Consider the following 11,324-nt stretch of genomic DNA (forward strand, 5'->3'; position numbering starts at 1 on the left):
GAAATTAGGGACTTGTAAGCCATGGCTTGAGTTTAAAAAATCAGGGCGCTTCTTATTCTCAATGATTTTATGGGATTTGTCTAGTTTTCTAAGTACTAATGTGTAGTTGTTGTTTTCATGCTCTTGGAAGCTTGTTGGAGGACATTTATTTATATTCAAAGTATGGATAAAAGTTGGATGGATTTTCCAAGAACAAGTGAAAAGTATGAGGCAGGACTTCAAATGTTTCTAAACTTTGCATTTTCTAGATCAAGTTGTGACGGACTGATTTTGTGTCCTTGCAAAGATTGCGGCATGGGTGTTTGTGTGACTAAAATGGAAGCATATGATCATTTGAAAGTGGTAGGCTTTATCAAGGGTTATAATAATTGGATAGCACATGGAGAGCTTTCTAACTACTATGAAGCCACATCTAATTCTGAAAATACATCAATTGGGGTTTCAAATGGGACTAATGACATGCAAGACTTGGTCCATGATGTATTTGGGATACCACATGGAACAAATGAATTGAATAGAGAAGGGGACTTTCCTGTTTCAGAGGCTGAAAAATTTTACAAATTGATTGATGATTCTCAACAGGATTTGTACAGTGGTTGCAAAAATTTCTCGAAGTTGTCTTTCATTATTCGTTTGCTTCACCTAAAATGCCTTGGTAAGATGAGTAACAAGATTTTTAATATGCTTGTTGAGTTGTTGAGAGAAGCATTTTCGGAGGCCATGACTAATTTGCCTTCTTCTTACTATGAGGCTGAGAAATTGATGAATACATTGGGGCTGGGTTATGAAAAGATCGATGCATGTCCTAATGATTGTTCTCTTTATTGGGGTAGTGCTGAAAAAAGAACTTCATGCGAAACATGTAACGAGCTTAGGTGGGTTGCTTCAGAAAATGATCCAACTAGTGAAAAAAGAAAAATCCCTCAAAAAGTATTGTGGCATTTTCCTTTAAAATCTAGATTACAAAGACTATTTATGTCTTCTAAAATTGCATCTCAAATGAGATGGCATGAGGAAAAACGTACAAAAGATGGTTGTATGAGACATCCAGCTGATTCTCCAGCTTGGCAAACTTTTGACCATCTACATCCAGAATTTGCTAAGGATTGTCGAAATGTTAGATTGGGGTTGGCATCTGACGGGTTTAATCCATTCAACAACATGAGTTCTACACACAGTACTTGGCCTGTAGTTTTAATACCATATAACTTACCTCCGTGGATGTGTATGAAGCAACCGTACTTCATGTTGTCCTTGTTAATACCCGGACCATCCTCTCCTGGGAATAATATTGATGTTTATCTACAGCCTCTAGTTAAAGAATTGACCGAATTGTGGGATTTTGGCATTCAAACTTATGATGCATCCCAAAAAGAAAATTTTCAATTGCATGCAGCTCTGTTGTGGACCATTAGTGATTTCCCTGGATATGCAATGTTATCTGGCTGGAGCACTAAAGGTGAATATGCTTGTCCTGTTTGTCACAAGTTCACTCATGCACGACGGTTGACTCATAGTTTCAAATATTGCTATATGGTCATCGGAGATTCTTAGATAGTAAGCATAAATTTAGAAAGCAAGCCCAATTCTTTGATGGCACCGAAGAACATGGAAAGCGACCACCATTGCAAACCGGGGATATGATTGTGAGTGAATTGGGAGACTTGCAAATTAAATTTGGAAAACTTGTGAAAGGTAATCCGAAGCTGCCTTTCAATTGGAAAAAGAGGAGTATTTTCTTTGACTTGCCATATTGGAAAGATAATGTCTTAAGACACAATCTTGACTTCATGCACATTGAGAAGAATGTTTGTGAAAATATTTGGGGGACATTGCTGGATATTGAGGATAAAGCAAAGGACCATTATAATTCCCGCCGTGATTTGAGAGAAATGGGAATAAGAAAAGAGCTGCATCCCATTGAGACAGAACCTGGAAAGGTTTACTTACCTCCATCTTCCTTTGCAATGGATAAAAAACAGAAAACTATGTTTTGCAATGTGCTAAAAAAAGTGAAAGTTCCAGATGGTTATGCAGCTAACATCTCAAGATGCGTTCGAGTAAAGCCACCAAGAATTTCGGGGCTTAAAAGTCATGATAATCATATTCTAATGCAGCAATTGATGCCTATAGCTTTGAGAAAGACTTTGCCAAAATCAGTGCGCTATCCTTTGATTTGATTGAGTAGATACTTCAGGCAGCTTTGTTCTAAAGTTATTTGTCCTCAAGATGTGGTTCGTTTGGAAAGTGAAATTGCCGTTATACTCTGCGATCTTGAGAAATGCTTTCCACCAACATTCTTCGATGTCATGGTGCATTTAACTATTCATTTGGCAACTGAAGTGAAATTAGGTGGCCTGGTGTATTATCGTTGGATGTATCCTGTAGAGAGGTACTGCTTGTAATTCTAATTATGCCTTAAATGTTTATTACTTTTTTTCTTTCTTTGATTTGTGGAACTAAACAGAGAGTTTGGAATGATGATACTTTAGGTACCTAGGAACATTAAAATCTTATGTTCGAAATAAAAGTAGGCCTGAAGGTTCGATTGCTCAAGGCTACTTGGCAGAAGAATGCATAAACTTTTGCTTGTTGTATCTTGCGGACTATGTTGAGACAAAATTCAATCGTCCAAGCAGAAATGAAGAAGTACATAAGGAAATTGAAGAGGGTTTAGATATATTCTCTAAATCAGGACATCCTTTGGGGAGGGGCAAGGCAACAGTTTTTGATGCTCATATCTTGAGTAAAGCACATCAGTATATTTTATTTAACTGTGATGCTGTCACACCTTACATAGAGTAAGTTCAACTACAACTTGATGCATTAAAATTTTATTGTAGAATTCAATGTATGATTACAATTTTGACTCATGTACTTCTAGGCAGCATCGTAGATTGATAGAAGAATGGCATCCTCAAGTTCCACAGCATCTAAAAGAGCGCTTGCACAGCGAAAATTTTGCTTGTTGGTTTGCTGAACATGTACGTAAAATTCTGAATATTAAGTACAATTTGAATTGTAGGACTTCAAATATAGTTTTATCATCTTTTTTTTTTTTTACAGATTGACAAGTTAGAACTTCCTCAAAATGTTTCGGTGTTGAGAGACTTGAGGTTCCTTGCTAAAGGTCCAGATGTTGTTGGAATCCAACATGACAAGTATGTTGTTAATGGATTTCGGTTTCACACCAATGAAGTTGAGAAGAAAAGAAAAACGCAGAATAGTGGTGTTACAGTCAATGCAACAACATCCAGTTTTGCAAGTATAAGGGATCAAAATCCAGTTTTGAGTGAACTAGTCTACTTCGGCGTCTTGAAAAATGTTGTTGAATTAATTTATGGAGGTCATCGGGTGGTGTTATTCAAATGTGATTGGATATCAAATGGTTCGAGAATGAAACAAGATGCTGATGGGTTTACTGTAGTCAATTTTGCAAATGTGAGGCCTCATGTTGAGCCATTTATACTCGCTTCACAAGCATCACAGGTTTTTTATGTGGAAGATCCAACTGATAAGGATTGGCAAGTTGTTATCTCTACCACTGCAAGAGGTGGATATAACATGGGCACAACCATGGATGTTGAGACATATTTGCAAAGTGATGTTGGCAATCCTGTTGTTGAGAATGAAAATGAGGAAATTAGTTGGGTTCGTGAGGATGGACTTGGGATTGAAGTTGATTTGTCCCAATATAATCTGATTTAGTATCTTTTATAGTTGCTAAGCTTGTTGGCCCAGAATTATTTGTTATATGTTTCAATTGCTAAGGCTCTACTACTGGCTGCAATTACTTGTCTACATTTCGTTGGTCTAAAATTACTTGAAGGTTGTGAGTTTTGGTTCGTTTGATTATTGTATACATCAAACTAAATTTGAAGGGACAAATATGGTTTCAAATTTGCGGAATTGCAGATCATGGTGTTTATTCAAGCACCTGCCCGTACACCATACATGGTCTCAATTGAAATGTTCTGTGCAATCTCTAAATGCCTTTGTGTTATGGGAAATTGCTATCCATCAAATTCACTTTCAAGTTTGATTATGATTCGTTAAATGTTTTAACAAAATTGTTATTATTATTTTTGATAATTACAATAATCATTTCTTTGTTTTGTTTTTTAAACTTTTGAGTGTAAGATATAATGCAATTTTTGCAAATCAATTCAGACCAACATCCAATTTTTGATTTCCAATCACCCCTCTCTAATTTTTGATCAATAGAAATAATTTGAAACTTTAATCGCTAAATTTCTTAAATAATTTTTTAATACAATGGAAAAATTATTTTTTAAATAAATAACAATTCAAAAAGTGAAATTCTCTAAATTTCCGGTCGAACTGATGTTTGATCGAATTTAATCGGTTTAGTCAAAATTTTGGATTAACCATTAAAGTGACTGGAGACACGATCGAACCGGTCAAGCACGATCGAATAGATCAAACCGATCATACTGATCAAACATTGTTATTGCATATTCTGTATATATACTCCATAACTAATCTTTGATTGAAGGTTGTTCGGTTTAATTGAATTTTTGGATTAACCATTGAACAAGACTGGAGACACAATTGAACCGGTCGAATCGACCGAACCGATCATTCCGGACTTGGATTGTTATTGCATATATGTCCACTCCATAACTGATCTTTGGGAGAGTTTAATCGATTTTGTCGAAATTTTGGATTGACCATCAAACTTTCCACTAATTTAACGTTTATTAGTGGAAAGTTCAAATTTAAGATCTTGTAAGTGTTTAATAGCTTCTAATTAACACAAAGTTGAACGGCAATTGCTTTGGAATTGAAAACATTGAATATTCTAAGTGTTTAATTGCTTCTAATTAATGCAAAGTTACACGGCAATTGCTTTGGAATTGAAAACATTGAATATTCTAAGTGTTTAATATAAAATTTATAATATAATATAATATAATATAAAATTTATAAACTCCATTACCGAATTCGAACCAAATTCGAAATATATGAATTCGACAACCCAAATTCTAGTTTAATTGCTTCTAATTAACACAAAGTTGAACGGCAATTGCTTTGGAATTGAAAACATTGAATATTCTAAGTGTTTAATTGCTTCTAATTAACGCAAAGTTACACGGCAATTGCTTTGGAATTGAAAACATTGAATATTCTAAGTGTTTAATATAAAATTTATTATATAATATAATATTATATAATATAAAATTTATAAACTCCATTACCGAATTCGAACCAAATTCGAAATATATGAATTCGGACAACCCGAATTCTAGTTTAATTGCTTCTAATTAACACAAAGTTGAACGGCAATTGCTTTGGAATTGAAAACATTGAATATTCTAAGTGTTTAATTGCTTCTAATTAACGCAAAGTTACACGGCAATTGCAGTGAAATGTTCAAATTTAAGATCTTCTAAGTGTTTAATAGCTTATAATAAACACAAAGTTGAACGACAATTGCTTTGGAATTGAAAATATTGAATATATATATGTTCAATCAATTCTAATCCTAACATTTATCAGTGGAAAGTTCATGTATTCACAAGTTTATTTTTATGTTCCATAAACTAATTCGATCCTTCTAACGGCTTGTTAGACTACAAGCCGTACATAATTGCTAGTAGCATAAAATAAATTGGGTACCGAAAACATTTTGATTAAATTCATGTTTTTTGTTAGCTTCACAAAATTTTTAATTTAAGATATTTTTAGTTGTTACACTATATTGTGTATAGCTTTAACAAAATTTTTACTTGTTATATAGCTTTAACAAAATTTTAAGTTGTTATTTTTGTAGTTGTTATATTATATTGTATATAGCTGTAATAACATTTTTAGTTGTTATGTAGCTTTAACAAAATCTTGCCCAAACACATAAAAATTAGCGCGGCAAATTGAAAAATTCAAGAGGCTTGACTAATTTACTTTGGCGTCATTAGTACCGCCTTTATTTCAGACATCTTCTCCCTCTCTCGTTGTCCCTTCCCTTTGCCCTCTCTCTCTGTTTCAAGCTCGCACCACCAATTTGGATAAACCCGTCCATGAACTCGAACCCATTTAGGTAACTTTGTTGAGCTTGCACCATGAAAATCCCTAATTCGGCTGTTGCATTGGCTTGGTGGCAAGGAATGAGAAATTAGGGCTTCAAAGCTTGGGTGAAAGCTGAAGTTCAGATCTTTAAGCTTGGGGAAACTAAGAAGTTAGGGATTCAAGCCATAGTTTGAGGTAATTTCAGTATTTTGTGTCTAATTTTGCATTGCATGGTAGACATCTGTCTAATTTAGGTTGTTCGATTCCCATTTCTGACAACCTCCTTCTTCGTTTCTGAGAAGCACATTTCTAGTTGCATAGGTCGAAAGCCTGGTAGAAATGCTATCTGTTCTTCTTTCTTGTCAGATTAGGACAATGTGGCTTGTGAGAGCTGTCGAATGCGACATAGTGTTGTGTATTGTCAGTTGCTTTCTGTTACAACTTTAAAGAGTAAATTTCCAAAGTTTTTTTCCTCATGAATCCTGGACTTCTAAATTGTTGGTGCTGATTGTTTATGAGGAAATTTGTAGTCACAAATGAAAATGATAGCTTTGGATTCTAGTATGATTGTTGAAAATTGTAAGTGTCTTTGCTAGTACTTGGTAGATATTGGGTTCTAAAATGCCTATTATGTTAGTTTTGTTTTTCACCAGCAAATGATTGTGTGCTGGACTGCTTGATTTGAGCAAGTAGGGGGTTTCCCCATGAATGATGGACTTCTTTTGGTTCTGCTCTGTTTTTACTTTCCATGGGAACTTTTTAGTAACCTCTCAAATGGAACTACATGACCTGAGCAGACCTTGTGACGTGAGAACATTTTGTTGATAGAGATGATAGTATTAGGATTTTGAGAATTGATTTGTGGGTTTCGTCAAATTTACCCAACTGTAATCTTCAAGTTCTTAAAGCTGTTTTCAAGTTCTGATTTATAAGCAAAAAGGTTTTTCAAATATAATTAGAAGCAAACTGCCCGAGTTTGATATACAATAGATTCAATAATATTCGTTGCAACTCAAAATTAGTTCAATAAAAGTATGCTTGAGCTCGGCTTGCAGTGTACGCTGTAGTCAAGATAACTTGTTCATTAATTTTAGTTTGTATACTTTATCCATTATCCCAGATTGATGCACTGCTATAGGTAGAGTGTCTGCTTCAATAAAGGCTACACATTTACATTTGTCCCTTTCTTCCCCCAAAAAAATATATATATGGTGGTGGACCTGGTATCAAATAAATGGTGAATTATGCAGGTATGGCCCGTGGAGGTCGAAAATGTAAGCGCACTGCCAATGGATTGAGAGATGAACCAATTGAGCAACCTCCCTCATGTCATGAAACAAGGCAGCAGCCTCCACTTGGAACAAGCCATGAAAATGTAATTGAACAAGTTCAAGGAGAAGCTGCTCGGGCACCTCAATCTCCAATCCAGAATTCTACATTGGGAATAATGCATGAATCAGGTGACCAAGTTACTCAACAAGCTGATGGAGGTTCACAGTCGCATGAGCAGTGCCAGAACTCTCCAATTCAACAATCTCCACTTGGAACAAGGCACGTACCAACTGAAAAAAATCCAAATCAGGATTCTCAAGGTCAACATTCCAATGACACCACCTTCATGTCATGCAACTCGGACGATGCAGGTATTACTAACTGTTTGAACCAATTCCAGAAGTGCATTTTTTATGTTCATAACTTGCACATTTTTCTTATTTAATACAGGAAAAGAAACTACAAATGATTCAAGTGAAGTACATCAGAAAACCCGAGGCCCTACATTTATGAAAGAAATTTGGGGTCGGCCTAAGGACCTTCCACGGATTGAGATTAAACTCGATGACAATGGGATCCCAATAAGTGAGAAAACCTCTTTCTCTAAATTCTTGGGCAGTTTGGCTAGGAATGGTATGTATTGTCCAATAGATGTTGAAAGTTGGCTTAAGATGCCAAGGAAACTTAAAATGGACATGTTAGAAGTGATAAAGGTAATGGTAGCTTTTGTATTATGTATGCTTTCTACAAAAATTACTGTGAAGTTATGTTGATTTCCTTGTTCCTAACTACGTTTCAGGAAAGGTTTGCTTTGCCTATGGGACTAGAAGCTTGGACCTTAAGATCTATTGGCAAAAAATGGAGAAGCTGGAAGGCAGATTTAAAGGCTACATATTTTGATCCTGCCGTGCCAAATGCTGAAGCTCGGTTTCAAAAGGACATAAGGGTACGGGAAGAGCAATGGATCAAACTTTGGGCTTATTGGAAAAGTAAAGAAGCAAAGGTACAAATCAGCTACAACATTCTTCATAAAGTTGTGTTTATTCAATGCTGTAATCTTGGTTTTGATTTTGAAATTTAGAAACTAAGTGAGAGGAACAAGAAAGCTAGAGGGGAGAAGAAGATGAACCACACAACTGGAAAAAAGTCATTTGCCCATCTTCGGAACCACTTGGTGATATCTCATCCTTTTTTTAGTTGCTAATTTTTTTTACTCATACATGTTTCATTATGTTAGCTTGTTTTTTAATTATATGCTAAATGCTAAAACTATAATTTAAAAAATTCAATTTCTTATAGGCCAAACAGTTGGGAAGACCTCCTACTAGAGTAGAAATGTTCAATAAGTTTTATACCCATGCCGATGGAACTCCATCAAGTACCATAGTTGCTGAGAATTTGGTAAGGATCTGAGAACACAAGCCTATAAATTCTACCATTGTTTTCAGACAGGCTTTTGCAATAACAAGTGTTTTCCTTTATTATGTAGGAAAAAATGAATGAGCTGAAAAATCAGCTTCCATCGGAGTCGCAAGATCCAGTTGGTCGTAATGACATATTTGCCCAGGTGGTTGGGCAAGACAAACATGGTCATGTTCGCTTGTTTAGTGACGGTGTGAATCCAACGGACTTATGGGAAGACATTCCTAGTCGTAACACATGTTACCGTATAAGTGTTCAACAATAGTCAACATTGGTCCATTTGGAGGAAAGGCTTCAGCGACAAGATGATGAAATAGCCAGCTTGAAGAAAATGGTTTTAGTTCAACATGGAAGGGGCTCTCCAATTGACAGCCCGAGACATCCTTCATCATCATCTAACAATGTGTCAAGCCAAACTCCATCGCGAGCCACGCGACCTATTCGAGTAAGTATTTACAACTTTTAAACTTTCACATTTGTAATCTGGAATTTGGCATGAGTTTGATTCTTGTACTTGTTGGATCTTTACTAGGTAGGGAATATGGTTTCACTAAAAAGTTTGTTTGACCCAACAAAAATCGTGGCAAAGGGATATTTACGGAGTCTGAATCCATTGGATGAGGTCGGGGGACAAGCTCTTGGGCCAAACTGGTGTGAAATACAGATACAAGTTGCAATGAGTCCACATGAGCAATTGATTAGACCGTATGATTTGCAGCAAACAATTCAAGATGCACTTGGTGCACCAGTTGCTTGGCCTTGTCATTTGGTGAGATATGCACTTAAATACATTGCAGATTTTCTGGAATTTTAGTTCTAGCTATGATGATCTAATGATCCCCTTGGTCTTTGTGCACAGGTGGAAACAGCTGAAGAATGATGGGGACTTCATGGTTATGACTGAGGACTCTCAATAAAATGGAAAGTTTGGAAGCTACTTCTACTTCTTTCAACTTGTTAGGGATGAGAGTCTTTTAGTTTTATGCACAAAGAAAGTCTTTCAAGTTATTGGCAAATGACAATCTTTTTGGTTAGCTGGTTTGGGATTTTTAGTACTTGCTTTTAGCAACTTGTTTGCGATTTTAGTAACTTGTTATCGCTTTTTAATTCAACTGAAATATATTTGAGTATTGACTTCTTCTTTTAAAATATGCTATAATGCATTTCTGCTCTTTGGGATAATTCTTACAAGTTCCTTGGATTCTGGTTTATGATGGAAATGTCAGCAGGGAGACTAATTGGCAGGTTGCTTCCATATAAAAAAAAACAGGGAAAAAACTCCTACCAATTAAAAGTGTCAGTATAGCTTAGCTTCGAAAACACTAATGACAAATGGCTATGTCGTCCAAAGCAGTGTAAATTCACATGGCTGCGTGACCTTAAAGCCATATATTAAGACAACTGAAGATGCCTTCATAAATTGGATACCTACTGATCCGCTACTGATGTTCTAATGCTATACGAACACTTTCGATTATCACAAAAAATAGTTTTTGTTGGCAGAAGGAATGCTATAGCAGCATGGTTTTCCTGACACATTTGAATGCTGCTAAAGATTTGAGGCTATCCCCACATTGGAAGGGACAACACTCGCCCTAAGTGTGAGGATAGATAAAGTGTCAGGTTAGATTATTTAAACTGATACCTTTAAATGCCTCTAAAGGCCATTTTTGTTGTAGTGTGGGCTGAAGAAAGTTTGGTATTGACCTGTAGTTGTCGTAAGAGAAATTACTATAAATCGTCATGCAGACAACTAAATGACTTATTCTAAAGGCATTAAATCAAACTCAATCGCCATCATTCTCAATTGATAGTTACCACATACCAGCACCAAAAAATTAGATTGATTTAATAGAGAAATCTAAAAGGAAATGAATAGAAAAATGTAAAGCATTATTAAAATTCAAGCACAAGAGTACTTCGGTACCACCTAAAGAGAAACTCATTTTTACATTTAAGCACAAAAATCAGTAAAAATTGGCAAACAGCAGCAAGGTTTTTGAAAAGTAATAGATAAACATGTTCATAGATAGGGCTGCAAACGAGTTGAGTAGAGTCGAGTTTTGGCCTAATCGAGTCGAGTCTTGACTTAATTTTATTGAACTTGAGCTCGAGCTCGGCGAGCCGACAATTTGAAGCTCGAGCTCGAAAAAATAAAAAATAATTTTTTTTTTAAAAAATATAATATAATATAATATTTTTCTTAATAAATAATAAAATATTAAGGATATATATATGTAATTTTACTATTAAAATAAAAAAATTTAAAAAAAATATATATATATTCGAGCTCGCGAGCCAACGAGCTTAATATTTTGAACTCAACCTCGAATCGAGCCTGTTCGAGCTCGACTCGAGCTCGATATTGAACGAGCTCGAATCGAGTTTGACTGCTCACGAGCGGTTCGGTTCGTTTGCTGCCCTATTCATAGGTGGCAGAAGACTGTACAATCACCTCAGCAAATGAAGCCCAGCTCTAAAACTTGCTTTTCCAGGAAGTGTCCCATCTTGCATCACTGATTGAAGAGTTTTCACTAAATCCACCAAACCCTCCCACAATTTCAATCCTCCTACAAAATAAATGACACTAGTCAGTAACAAGA

General features: G+C 35.6%; 2 protein-coding genes across 2 annotated transcripts; both read left to right on the plus strand.

The window, feature by feature from the left end:
- Window positions 1-294: 294 nt before the first annotated feature.
- Window positions 295-2,180, plus strand: LOC113766000. Its single transcript, XM_027310231.1, has 2 exons — window positions 295-1,459; window positions 1,555-2,180. The coding sequence occupies exons 1-2, from the start codon at window positions 295-297 to the stop codon at window positions 2,178-2,180; spliced, it is 1,791 nt and encodes a 596-aa protein (XP_027166032.1).
- Window positions 2,181-7,279: 5,099 nt separating this feature from the next.
- Window positions 7,280-9,601, plus strand: LOC113766001. The gene is made up of 8 exons (XM_027310232.1): window positions 7,280-7,670; window positions 7,750-8,012; window positions 8,099-8,302; window positions 8,599-8,700; window positions 8,789-8,866; window positions 8,987-9,166; window positions 9,254-9,490; window positions 9,581-9,601. Exons 1-8 carry the CDS (start codon window positions 7,280-7,282, stop codon window positions 9,599-9,601), a joined length of 1,476 nt encoding a protein of 491 aa, XP_027166033.1.
- The last annotated feature ends 1,723 nt before the right edge of the window (window positions 9,602-11,324 follow it).

Source organism: Coffea eugenioides, chromosome 3 (assembly GCF_003713205.1).
Source record: "Coffea eugenioides isolate CCC68of chromosome 3, Ceug_1.0, whole genome shotgun sequence".
NCBI classification, from domain to species: Eukaryota; Viridiplantae; Streptophyta; class Magnoliopsida; order Gentianales; family Rubiaceae; genus Coffea; species Coffea eugenioides.

What these genes read in the sequence shown, in the direction of transcription:
- LOC113766000 (XM_027310231.1), top strand. Translation starts at nt 295, where the DNA reads ATGGGTGTTTGTGTGACTAAAATGGAAGCATATGATCATTTGAAAGTG. An exon ending in ATCTGGCTGGAGCACTAAAG is followed by an intron (nt 1,460 to 1,554) that starts GTGAATATGCTT and finishes GGAGATTCTTAG; the next exon opens with ATAGTAAGCATAAATTTAGA.
- LOC113766001 (XM_027310232.1), top strand. Translation starts at nt 7,280, where the DNA reads ATGGCCCGTGGAGGTCGAAAATGTAAGCGCACTGCCAATGGATTGAGA. An exon ending in ACATGTTAGAAGTGATAAAG is followed by an intron (nt 8,013 to 8,098) that starts GTAATGGTAGCT and finishes ACTACGTTTCAG; the next exon opens with GAAAGGTTTGCTTTGCCTAT. An exon ending in GAGCCACGCGACCTATTCGA is followed by an intron (nt 9,167 to 9,253) that starts GTAAGTATTTAC and finishes GATCTTTACTAG; the next exon opens with GTAGGGAATATGGTTTCACT.